Raw genomic sequence first — 13,747 nt, 5'->3', positions numbered from 1 at the left:
CACATTGTAACAGCCTTAGTAAGTACTTAATGGTGAACTTAACTTTCGACTTCTTATCAAATCCACTGACTTTTAAAAGTTTTTGTGTTAATTACCATCAGTAACAAGCAGGTGGTTCTAATACATTACAAAAAATAAATCAAGAAAGAATGAAGATCACCAGTAGTACTGGTACACCCATCTCATATCCAGGACCCCTGTGTATATCCAAAATTCGAGGCACAGGACAAACAATTACAAAGACAACATCACAGATGCAATCAGGACAGCTGGCCCCAGTGTGAAAAGAAACAGCAGTCTGTACTTTTTGGGTTGTTCTGAAATCACAGCAAACTTCGGGCATTCAGTAACAGTTAACAGCAAACCAAAAGTTCAATTTATTTTAAAACATAAAAATAAAAATCAGGTCGATTTTGTCACCGAAAAGACTCAGTTTTATTCAGCCATGGTAAATACTTTTGTCCACAAAATGGACTACATCAGATCAGCTTTTTTTTCTTTTCTTTTTGGAGACTTGACTAATAAAAGGCCTTTACCAAAAATTGCACCAATTGCAGGAATAAGCTTTACTCATACAAATGTACCATTGGTTTATATATATATTGTTATTAGAAATACATTACAAGTTGCTTCAATCAAAGATTGGTGGAGTAAATTCAGATAAGTATACAGGAAATATAACCTGACAGATACATAGGATCATAGGAGGTTGCTAGGCTAATGGCCCAAGGGCCCTTACAAGCCTAGCCAAGTTAACCCTGGTTCCCAAGAGTGTTGGTTACGGGTAGACACTAAATCAGCACCTTTTACCCATGTAATATATATAATGCATAACTGTAGTCTTTGGGAAAGCAACCTTCCCTGCTAAGTACCATGTTGATACTACATCTGTAAGAGTCAACTTAGTGGCCAGGGTTCTAGGTACACACATAGACAATAGCCTTACCTTCAACCACCATATGACCACAGTGGTGAGGAAATCCTTTTATGCTGTGCAACTTATAAGTACCAGCGTGGCATCTAGGTCAAAAGAGGTCATTATCCCAAGGTCCAAAGAGGTCATTATCCCACTGTACACTGCCTTTATCAGAGAAATCATAGAGTACAATACTTCCTTTGGTATGTATCTGACCAGACATATGCAGCACCTAGAGCAATGTCAGAGGTTCCTTACAAAAACTATACAAGCCGTAACAAACCTGCCTTACGCAGGGTGCCTTAAAGCCCTTTCCCTCTATTCAGAAGTACTGACAAACAGTTTTCAGTTTTGCAGCAACAACAGCAAGATAGAAATCAGGCAACATTATTAACCCGGACACATCTGAGAATTTTTCCCACAAGGCACTATTCCATGCAATCAAAAGATTTTTCATTGTGCATACTGGACTCTGAAAAATAGAGAATGTGGATATAAATCATCAGACCTTTGGTGGCATGACATAATCAAGGGAAAACCTGGAAACATATGCCGTCTTGTCCTATGACTTAGTCTATGACTTAGCTCCATCATCCACTCAATGCTGTCAAGTTACATCCTATTCCTGCAGTAAGCCCATGAGCAGCTGACGCCATCCACACAATTTACTCTGCAAGTAGGGAATGTAAGTAAATTGCCGGGCTTTTCTTCTGCATCACACATGCACACACACATATCTATGGGCAGTTATAGTTCCCACATCACCTACTGAAACACATTGTGAAATACGAAATACAACTGTTAATATAGAAGGTTTGAATGGCTATCTCAACTATGCTTACAGTTGTCTGCAACCTTCTCTGCACTAAGAGAAGCACTGCTGTTCTACTACATCCAGTCACAAAATGTTTTGCTGTGCACTTTGGTTTGGTTATCTAAATTCTGCTCTGATTCAGTAGTTCATCTTGCTATAAAAGTGAATTCATGAATTAAAGATTGTACTAAGTTATTTTTTTTAGAGTTAGGACCAATATGAAGAAAAACAAATGAATGACATAATTGCTCTAATGCCTGCATATTTAATAAGCTTGTAGCCTGCCAAAACCCCTACCAAAGCTAAGAAAATACCTGCCATGTCACACTAGATAGTACCATTCTGTAAAATAAAATGAATCAAGTAAAATACATATTTGCATTTCTGGATGACACAACATATATTTAAGTATCTCTGGATTCTACAATGTTTTTCAACAAACCGGCATAAAGCACATGCTTAAACACCAGCAGTAAGATGTGTACAAGTAAAATATCTGTTTTTAAGTTTTAAGCCCTTGCTTCCTATTTACGTATATATCTCCACACTAAGAAAGCCGATACTGCAACTACTGCAATGACACTGAAAACACGTATGTTAATGGGTAGTGGTTCTGCTTTGCTTCTGCTTTCAGTGTCATCTTCTGGCCGACAAGAAGTTTCTGAAGACAGTGAGGATGCATGATCTTTGGGGTATAAACAATTTCCTGACTCAGATGGGGCAGCTTCCCTAGGGAAACTGCTTCTATCTAAATAACTGTCTGTATCTGTACTGTTTAACCTCTCATTGCCTGCCTGCAGGGAAACATCAGGAAGCTGTGCAAAATGAATTGAATATGTTTCTACATCAGAGTACTCTGCTGGCATCTGATGTGGATTATTGCTTTGCGTCAACTTAGACCCAAAAACAGAATCTCTACTACTACTGTTTCCTGAAACAGGAAGCTGAGCTCTATAATCCCCTGTGTTACTGTAGTGATGGTGGTCTATATCCAGCTGTCTGTGGCTTCCTGATCTATTTACGTTACCCAGCTGTGTGACATTTTCTGATGCATCAACCTGCTGTTGTAAAAGAAGTGGATTACTTATATTACCCAAGTTATTTAATACACCCGTGTTGCCATTACCCCATAATGCCAAAGATTCTTCAACCAATTCAGTTGTATTATTTACACCTTGGACAGCTGGCTTAGAAACTTGTTCAGCACACATGTAGTCATCTTCTTCTGGTACTCGACAAGTTGTACCATCATTGCTGGAGGTGCTGATCTGTAGTGGGTCAACCTCAAGGTCTCTTTCTATGTCAGATTCACTCTGGCTTGAACTTATTTGCAGGTTGTCAGAATTTCCTGAGTAGCCTTCCCTTGTCTGATCAACATCACAGTGACTCACAGTAGCAATTTCACTTGGAGTTGACATTAATATTCCTGGTTTGCTAAAATCTTCATAGGGTATGTTATTTGCTTGAGTAGAATCTGGTATTTCTCTAGACTGCTCACTGGATGAAGGATTTACTGCTGCGGTTTGAAAGGGATTTGCCACTGTTTGCTTTTTACGCACTGGTTCTTGCCCTCCTTGTCCAGAAGGTCCCTGATTTTGTTGGACTGCATGAAGCTGTGTATCAGTATTCTCCTTCGAATAACAAGAAAGACAAAACATAATTATGAGACCACTGTAATCACCATTTTACTTACTAAAATGTGTCAATTTGATTGTATCATAGCAGCTCACACTTGCAAGTTGTGAAATCAACTGATTATAAAAATGAAAGTGATGTACTTACCATAATGACAGATCTGTCATGTCTTCTTTTCATCTGGTTCAACATTTGGGTTCCCAGATTCCAATCATATCTGGCCTTGGCACCTTTGAACTAATGGTTCCAGGGATCTGGCTCCTCCCCTCACCTATAATACCATCTCTCCCCAGAATTACTTAAGATCGAGTTTGCCTACATAAAAAGAAAGGGATGTTAAACTACCCAAAGACTGGAAAAATACCAAACAGGTATAAAAAGACATTACATAGGAATGAAACAACCACATGAGGTTGGTAATGACAAAGATCTCTTACAGGAACATTCATTCTTCAAGGCACCTAAAATGACAGTTTGGATAGGGGAAGAAGGGAGGAATGTTGAACCAGAAGAAAAATGGGGGAAGGAGGGAGAGATGTTGAACTGGAAGAAAAGAAGGCAACACGGATTTGTCATTATGGTAAGTACATAACGTTCGTATACAAAGTTGTCTTTTTTGTCCAAGTCAACCTTTGGGACAGATTCTTTACCTACCAAAACAACCATTGAGGCATCAAGGAAGGATATTCCTAAGAATGGTGGACCCAAAGGAAGTACCGACTCGAGTGTATATCCAATGTATAAAGAGATACAAAGGTGTGAACTCTGGATCATGTGGCCGCAGCACAAGTTCATCAAATGGTACTCTATAAAGAAAAGCAGTGGAAGCAGCTACAGACCTTGTCGAATAAGCTGTGGGATTAATGGCTAAGGAAATGCTCAATTTTTCATACACAAAGGCAATGCAATCTGGAACAAGTAACTTTACGTACATGTTTTTTCCTAATTTGGCTTTAGAAAAGGCAATAGTTGATCAGATTTTCTGAAGTCTTTTGTTCTGTAAAGATAGAACCTGAGTAGTCTATGGATACTGAGTAAATGTAAAGTGTATTCTCCCTTGTTTGACAACTTTGGAAAGAAAACTGGCAAATTTATAGAATGATTATAATTTGTTTTGGATACTACCTTTGGAAGAAAAAAAAGGATTTGTTCTCAAGGAGATTCTGCCTTTATGGAATATCAAGTAAAGTATTTTGCAAGAAAGAGCTTGTAGTTCTGAAATTATTTTGCCTGAAGTAACAGCCACTAGAAATATAGTCTTCCAGGGCAAGTATTTTAATCTGCTGAATCTGTAGGCTCAAATGGGAGTCATGTCAAGGCTTGTAGCAAGACAACAATATCCCATGGAAAGAATGAGTCTCTTACAGGTAGTCTAAGTAAAAAAGTTCCTTTTAGAAAGGCCTTGGAGATCCTGAAAGACACTATGGACATACAATTATGACCGACATGAAAATCTGAAATAGCCGCTCACTGTACTTTAATTATGGACAAATTGGAACATTTCTGGAACAAGTCTGATAGAAAATCTAGAATAGAAGGTAGAGAGACTGAGAATGGGTCCAATCCTTAATTCTCAGCTGAAACAGAAAACCTTTTCCATTTGCTTAGATAAACTTTCCTGGTGCTCGATTTCTGTCAGGCTGCTAAAATATGAACAATTTGATTTGAAAGCCTGGCATCTCTGGCCACCGTCAAAACTGGAGAACTATGCATTTAGTTTTAGGGTCCCTGGATTTGGAAAGGGATGCCTTGAAAAATGAGATAGGAGATCTGGGCTGTGTCCCAGCATCCATGGAAGACACAAAAGATGAGGCAAAAGGTAAGAGAACCAAACTTGTCAGTAAGGGGCAAAAACGATTATTTTTGCCTTCTACCTTCTCACTTTCTGAATGAATTTCATTAACAGAAGAAAATGAGGAAAAGCATTTAGGATACCAGGAGGCCAACTGTGGACTAGAGTGTCCCCTGGTAATTGACCATGTGGAGGGATTACAGCAAAGTAAGTGCTGATTTTGCTGCTCAGCTCTGATGCAAAAAGGATGCAGCAAGGCTGGCACCAGTGGCTGAAGACTCGGTTTGCCACTCACTGATTGAGAGACCACTTGTGAGACTGAAGCATTGATCTGTTCAATTTGTCCAATAAAACATCAGAAGTCCCTGATTTACGCATTGCCATCAGAAAGCGAGGGGAAGACATTACCTACTGTCACAATCTCAAGCTTTCCTGATATAATGGATATAAGTGGGTTACCATTTGTTTGTTGATGTTCCACACTATGTCATGTTGCCCATCTAGACTAATACCACACCTTCTGGTAGACAGTCTTTGAAAGCCTGCAATGCTAAAAGGACTGTTATTTCCAGAATGTAGATGTGAAGACTGACATCTGTTTGTGTCCAAGAACCTTGATCTGTCATCCTTTCATAATGCCCCCCCCCCCCCCCAAACAGAAGTATCTGTGGAAACTGTGGCTATAGGAGATGGAAGACAGAAAGCTGGCCCTTTAATATTATTGGGGACATTAGCCACCACCTAATGTGAGACTTGCAAATGGGAGTCAGTTGAATCTGTGCACTTAGAGGATGTGACAGCTGAGCCCACTGAAATGACATGGTCATTGAAGGACTCTCAAGTAGTAGCTGGAAAGAGGAATCAATGTAATTATCAAGGGCACAAGCCCTAAAATCCTCAGAATATTACTTGCAGTTGGAGAGGGTTGATGCAAAACCCAATCTGTTACCTGCTGAAATGAGACAACTGCGGACTACAGAAGTCTGGCTATCTGACTTACTGTGTCCTGGTGGCATCTGATAAACCCTATGTCTGCATGGGAACAAATGACTTTTCTTATGATTCACTGTGATTCCCACATTTTGAATTAAGTAGAGCAACAGGTCCCTCTACTGGATCAGTAGATCCCTGGTTGGGTAGTGAGAAGCCAATCATCCAAAATACGGAACACCCGGTACCCCTGCAGTCTGAGGTATGCTGTCACAACTGCCATACATTTTGCTAAACACCCAGGGGTTGTGGTGAGTTCAAAGGGTAGTGCTCTGAACTGGAAGTGATCAACTCTCAGCTAGAAATGGAGAAATCTCCTGGAATGGCTGTCTATTTTGATATGATAGTAGGCATCTTGGAGATCTATCAAGCACATCCAATTGTCCTTCTTCAATAGAGGCAAAACGGACAGAATTGTGGCTATGCAGAATTTCATCTTTTTTACAAACTGATAGGTCCAAAATTGGCCTTAGGTCCCCTGCCTTTGTGGGAAGTAAAAAAAAATATTGGAATAGACTATGGATCTTAACTGGTATGACGGGACATGTTGGATGACTCTTTTTTCTAACAGCTTTATGACTTCTGCTATTGCAGCTTCCAACTGCATGGTTGGCAGTGTGGGAATCCTTCTCTTCTTTTAAAGAGGGGAAAAAAGGGAATAATGTACCTTCTGGTGATTATCCTTAACATCCATGTATCTAATGTGATGGCCTGCTAGGCTTGAGGGTGAAGGAATAAGTGCTTCCTGAATACCTCCAGAGCATAGCAGTCAGGCAACCCTTCAGAACTGCTGTAAAGATTTATTGGTAAAAGGGATGTGAAATCCTTGATCTTGCATAATGCCTCTGCCTCTGGGTTGATGTCCACTAAAACTGCCATTCCCACTGCCTCGGGAAGGTCTGTCTGCAGTATTGTTTAGGTTAAACCCTTGGGATTTCCTGAACCACATCTTCTTTTCCCCTCTCTGATTCCTAGAAAAGGTCCTCTGAGGGGTATAGAAGTGGATTCTGACAGGAGACAGGGTTTTGCCACCCAGTTCACTCCTGGTATGGGTCTTCTTAACTTTACGCCAGAATAAGGCTAAACCATCAAATGGCACATTAAGGAAGGATGTCTTGAAGTCCTCCACAAATTCACACGACCACATCCAAGCATGTCGGCGTATAGGTATGCTAGTGCCTGCTGACCTAACCATGCTATCAACAGCATTAGAGATCAGCTGCATGGGTACATTGGATGTGGATTGCAAGGTAGATAACTGGGACTCCACTGTTTTGTGATTGTCCACAGGCAGATTAACTGAGAGGGAACTGGAGAGTTCTTTAGTCAAGCCCCTCTGTAAACATGTCACATGCATGAGGTAATTCAGCACTCTGAGAGTAAAAGTTACTGAAGCTTAAGTTCATTTCTCAAATCTGTCCAAAGCTCTTGATTCTCTGTTAGGAGGATGAACAGATGTGCTCTCCTTGGGGAGTTCCTTCTTGGTGGCTGCTACCACAACCATAGCCTCCATAGGGGGGACCCTTGCTCCAATGTGTCCTATCTTTGGGAACAGCCAGTATTCTATCTTTTTTTAGGAAAAGGCTTCTCCGTGTCAGAATCCTTCCAGCCTTTTATCAAGGCCTTTTGAGCAATTAAATCAATGACTGCATCAGCAGCAGATACCACTCAGTATGTAGAACAGCCAGCTCAAAAAGCCTTGAGGAACAAGGACTCTTCTGGAGAAGGTGTATCTGAAGACCAACCCCCTCTCTGTCTCATCAATTCTAAAATGTCACTGAATATAATGTCTTTCAGTCTGTGTCTTCTGTTGCTGATTCTTGAGAAGAATCTAAATGTCTCCTCTTGCAAGTCTGTTTTCTGGGGACCTGTCTCAGTTGGTCTTCTGGAGAAGCTGCAGATCAGGAGATCTGGATAAGAATCAAACTAGGAGCTCAAAAGGTAAGCATTCCCAATACTTCTTGAAGATGAATGTCAGCATCGATATGGAGGAGTGGAGTCAGGAGCAGTATCCAGTAGGGGTCAGGTTGGAGCCAAGAAAGGTGAAAGTACCCCTTCTTTTGGCCTGGCAAAAGCTTTTTTCAAAGGCATGCTCAGATCAGATCTTTAAAGACCTCTATATTTCCCAAAGTAGGAGAAAGAAGAATGTCAGCAGCAATGAGCCTCCCCGACTATGAAGCCATCCTCTCAAGTGCTCTGATAACCTTGCAGCTGATCCCTCCATGAGAACCTCGACACTGATGCTGCAGCTCCAAGACTCATCTCAATCCAAAAAAATCAAAGTGGAGAGAGTACAGGATGCAGCTGGAGTTGAAGTCATGAGGACTAAAGGCTCCAATGCAGGTACTGTGGAAATGCTTGGATCAGAGGGTTTTGAAGCAGAAGGGCAAACTGGAAATGGAGACAACTCTGGAGGGGTAGCTGGCACTGGTCTTGGGATGTCCTTATGGGACACAGCTAAGAGGACCAAGATATGGATCTTAGTCAGAAGGAACCTCCACTTCATCCTATGAATGTCTGCCTTGGTAAGGCTCCTTGAAGAACAAACAGACCACAAAGATGATGCCACCAATGGAGGTCTCAATGGGTGTCCATTTTGAACAACTGGAGAATGGAGCCATGAACTAACTGACTCTAGTGTGAATCAAGGCAAAGGAAGAGGAAAATGGATCTGAGAAACTGATGGATCTGTCTGTTTAGATATTTTTGTTACCAGACCTAATGAAACCAATGGGTCGGGTGACAGTTTCTTGACCTTCTGGACATTTTTTCAGGAGCCCTGTCCTGAGGTTTATCCTTATTTTTTTGCTTCTGTTTGTCTGTAGATTTAGCTTGGGAAGATCGTGGATGGTTAGACGTACCCAGCTGGGTGGGTAAGAAGCCTTTAAGGACAAGCTTGACCCTGCATCCCTGCAATGCTCTGGTCCCAAACAAAATGCAGGCTTCACATTGAAAGTCTAGGTGAGCTGCAGCCAGACAATACACACAAAGTGAGTGTGGGTCTTCTGTCAGAATTTTTGTGGCTACAATCAGTAATTTTTTGAAACTCTTATCCGACATGCTGACAAGAACAGCAACAACAACACTAACTACAAACTGAAAAGGAGCACTATATGGAAATTATCTATATATAGAACAATAACTATTAACTATAAAAAGTTCAAGTAGCAGAAGAAGAAAAAACATTATCTACGGCAATAACCAAAAACTATGACTCTGTGTGCGTGCGTGTGTGTGTGTGTGTGTGTGTGTATGTGTGTGTGTATATATATATATATATATATATATATATATATATATATATATATATCTACACACACACACACACACACACACACACACACACACACACACACACACACATATATAGGGAAGGACATATATAGAAAAGGCAATGAAATCTCAAAGAGAAGACAGAAAAATTAGAAAAAGATTTGTTTAACTTTGACAGAAATTTGTTGACTAGCAGAGCCCTCAAAAACACGACTGTTCAGTTTAGGAGATAAATGACATCTGGGGTAATTCTGGGGACAAAGGGAATTGTGGGTAAGGGAAGGACCCAGAGCCCTTGATCCACAACTTCAAAGGCACTGAAACCAGATTTGAGTTAGATCTGGGAACCCAAAGGCTAAGTCAGATTAAAAAAGACAGCATCGGATTCATAACTAAAATGAATACCTCACTCTTCATTAAAGGCTACTCACTGGGGTACCCAAATAATTTACATAAATGCCTAGAAAAAACAGGAATTAAGTGGAAATGTGTGGGAGTTGGAACTGCAAAATAAAATAAATAGGTGAAACTACTGTAACTAAGATATGGAAGTGTCCAGTAACATTCAGTGCAGAAAGAAGTCTGAGGAGGTGAAACAGTGTTCTGGAGAGTTTTCTCAAATGCATGACTTTCCCCCAGACTACTGCAACAACCTCCCCCCACCAACAAAAACAAAAAAACAACAAAAAAGTGGTAAGCAACTTTAAAGGGCTGGTGTAGGGGGTGCACTACTAATAAGAAAACAGTACACAATTTCTGTTATGCTGCTTGGCTGGAAAGCTTTAGACTTGTGCATGAATTCTATGATTTCTCATCGACCAAATATGTGTCTGAATCCTACAAATTAGCATTTGCATAAACAAGTCTAAGTAAGCAACATCTTCCTTGTGCTCCTCTTCATACCCAATAAATGGAACACAGCTCCTCCAGTGGAATCACTTAATTACCAAAATATGAAAATGAATATATTCTGGTTTTACTGAGTGTCAAATGTTCTTCATAGGTGCTAAGATGAAGTTAAAGCAACTATTAATAAACACTGTGTTCTTGCAAACTGTGTCAGCATTTCAATAGGTAGCACACTGGCTTTTGATGTTGGGAAGATCAGACAGCAGTGGGTTCTATTTCCACACAAAATACTTGGATTCATCTTTGTCTGGCAGTTAGCATATAGGATTAATGTTTTGAGCTGTTAAGCTGCTTCTTGTCATCTAGGGTTTGATTCCCTCAGCCTCCACTTGCCTACTGTGTAACTCTGAGCAAGTCACTTAACCAGACAATGCAATGAGACTACCAGGAAATTTGACTAGACTTGCCAGCGGTCTCCTGGATCACATTTCTATGACTCCAAGAATGGCCAAAGTATGAGGAGGCATCCAAGGTTAAATGTACATAACAACAAAATATTATCACACCTAAAAACTCATTGCTGAACTCAAAAATGAGGATGGAAATAACTTTGGTAAGGGACCCTTTAATAGCAGACAAAATGTTTCACCATATAAAAAAAAACTTTATTGAATTATCGCTTGTGACAAAGACAAACTTATATTTATACAAAAGTAACCAAACCATATTAAAAGGTTCAGATTTATAAACATTATACATCACATATAATCTTCTATATAATATACACAAACCAACATTACATAAATTACTGTATTCCTGCCTTCTTATAAAAATCATTCCTCCTGCAAAACATTTTTCTGCATGTATTGTTCCCACAATTTCCATTTTTCTATGTAATTTACTCCTACCCTTTTCTAAAGATCCCACTTCCTGTTCTTTTGTCTGTGTTACAATATTCACTAATTCAAGTATGGCTGGTTTAGACTTTGATTCCATTTGCTAGTAAATGTTTTTTTGGCAGCCATCAGAATTTAACTTAACAAGGCCTTACCATGTCTAAGCAACTCATATAATTTTCAAAAATTAATTTCCTTAGTTACATTCAGTATTCCTGACACAGTACTCTATAGGGAAGTTTTAAAGTCTGCCAACTCATGATGCTCTAAGAATATATGCTCCCAGGTACCTATTTCTTCCATATTACACCTTCAACAGTTGCCATCTACCTCAGGAGAAAGTCTTCGGAGTCTGTATGAGGTATAAAAGTACTAATGCAAACACTCTCAGGCAAAAATCCTAAATCTTCTAGATTCTGTTGCATATTTGGGAGCCATACATATAAATCCTCCCATTGTTTCCTTATGAACTGATTTTCTAATCTTTCCTCCCAATCTTTTTCTGACCTCCTCTGATTCCAATAGTTATTGTGTAATATTTTATATGCCATACTAATTATCCCTTTTTAACAGCGGCGTCTCTTCTGGATTCAGCTAAAAACTCAACCAGTGCAGGTTTTTCATTTAAGATTTCTCTGTCCTTTTTCTTTGCCTATACTCTGATAGCAATCCTTAACAATAGGGAAGGCAATCTCTAGCCTGCAGTCCAAATGTCTTCTTGGCTTTTTCCCATTTTGTTACCTTTCCCTCTCTAATTATCTGTTCCCAATAACTTAGTTCCTTTGCCACCTTCCTCCACCTCCTTCTTGCCTATTTTCTGTACCCTTAACTGCACTCTTCCTTATCAGCAGGATCTCCCTTCTCCATTGCAGTGTTGGCTTCCTTCTTAATATACTTTCTGCAACTTTATGAATATAATACTCTGTATGACTGTTATTCTCCTTAAGGATCTCCATACCACTCTTTCCTTATTTCTTGAATAACCTCCCTGCTTCATCATCAACCCTTTACATTTTGAAATGTAGTTTTCTACTTATGTTACATACAACAGCCTTAACTATGTAGCTCTGAAATATCCCTTCAAATCAGGTAATCTTAAACCTCCTTGTTCTATTGAACGGATCAACTTATCCCATTTGACTCTTGCCCTCTTCCCCTCCCAGATAAAAACTTTCACGCGGTGGTGCAGTGGTAGCATTGTTGCCTCACAGCAAGAGGTTCTCCCATCCGATTCTCGGCTGGAGCGCCTTCTGTGTGGAGTCTGTATGTCCTCCCCACGGTCGAGTAGCGTTTGAAAGACATGCGCGGATGGGCTTGCCTTCGTTGAAGGCTGGGCATTGAGCCGGCACCTCGGCACTGTAAAAATCTACTGCCAATCATTAGCGGACCGGAGTTCCTCTGTGGCGACCCCTAACCGGGAAAAGCCAAAAGAAAAAAACAACTCTTTATTAGTTACTATTCACAACTTCTTCTCTGGTTGATAAAAATATTTCTTGACTTGTGCATAAAACTAAAGGGACTAAAAACATTTTTGCTGCTTGTATCTTGCTATCCACATGCACCAGCTTCCAGTTTCTTAGTTTTTGCATTATCTTCTATGTAGTTTCATCTCACATATCCTTAGCTGTTATAACAGAATCCTTTTTAACCCATCTCCTAAATATTTCATTTTATCATATTCCCATAAAATATGGGTATTGCAGATCCAATTTATGTGTGGGTACATGGTTTGTAGGTATAGCCTGTATTTTATCTTTATTAATTTTATAGCCCCAAAAAAACTGTCTCAGACTGTTCCACAACAATTAGAAGTCCTTTTTCTGGTTATGTCAAGTACAAAATATCATGTGCAATTAAAGCCAACTTTTCTTTAATACTATGTCAATTATATCCTTGAGTTTCTGAGGTCTGTATTTTCTTTGCCAATGGTTCTAAATATAACACAAATAACAAAGAGGAAAGAAGACACTCCTGCCTGGTTCCTCTGTTCAGACAACTTATTAGAGAGGAGCCCTCCCACTTTGATTATTGCCTCTGATCCCTCATATATTCTCCTAATCAACATTATTACTGTTATCAGGAAATGCAAATGCATCCATTGCCCTACTCATAATTTCCCATCTTACTATGTGAAATGCTTTCTCTGTATCAAGACCTACCAAAAGCAGTTGTATTTTCTTAAATTCTTTTTCCCTCTGGATTCTTATTGTTCTATTAATGTTGCCAAATGTTTGCGTTCCTTACACAAAACCACACTGAGCCATATCTATCACTTTTGGCAATACCTTTGCCATCTGTTTAGCCATTAAAGGCAAACACTTTAAAATCATGGTTTCAAATTGAAATGGGTCCATGTGAAGCTGGATCTGATGCACCTTTACTGTCTTCGGGTATTACAGCCACCACAGCTTTTTTTCCCAGGATGTTGATGCATCCCCATCCTTTAAAAATACTGTTAAACAAAACTTTCTAGATCTTTGTCACTTTCTTCCCTCCTAGCTTTCAAACTTCTACTGGAATACCTGTTATTCCTGGGGACTTTCTTGTAGATTGGTTATGTGTGTGTGCGTGTGTGTGTGTGT

At 39.8% G+C, this 13,747-nt stretch overlaps 1 protein-coding gene across 2 annotated transcripts in view; it reads right to left on the bottom strand.

Moving 5' to 3' along the window:
• Positions 1 to 392: 392 nt before the first annotated feature.
• LOC122793953 (zonadhesin-like) overlaps positions 393 to 13,747 on the bottom strand; it is a 243,153-nt gene continuing 229,798 nt past the window's right edge. For both annotated transcript variants that reach the window (XM_044061998.1, XM_044061999.1), the window contains one exon: positions 393 to 3,361. In XM_044061998.1, the coding sequence (XP_043917933.1) occupies positions 2,255 to 3,361 (1,107 nt within the window). In that variant the 3' untranslated portion in view covers positions 393 to 2,254. The remainder of the gene's footprint in view (positions 3,362 to 13,747) is intronic.

The sequence above is a fragment of the Protopterus annectens genome, chromosome 2.part1 (genome assembly GCF_019279795.1).
Source record: "Protopterus annectens isolate FY-2018-M chromosome 2.part1, PAN1.0, whole genome shotgun sequence".
In the NCBI taxonomy this organism is placed as follows: domain Eukaryota; kingdom Metazoa; phylum Chordata; order Ceratodontiformes; family Protopteridae; genus Protopterus; species Protopterus annectens.
The sequence above is the reverse complement of the archived record's forward strand: the minus strand, read 5'-3'. Positions and strand labels throughout refer to the sequence as shown.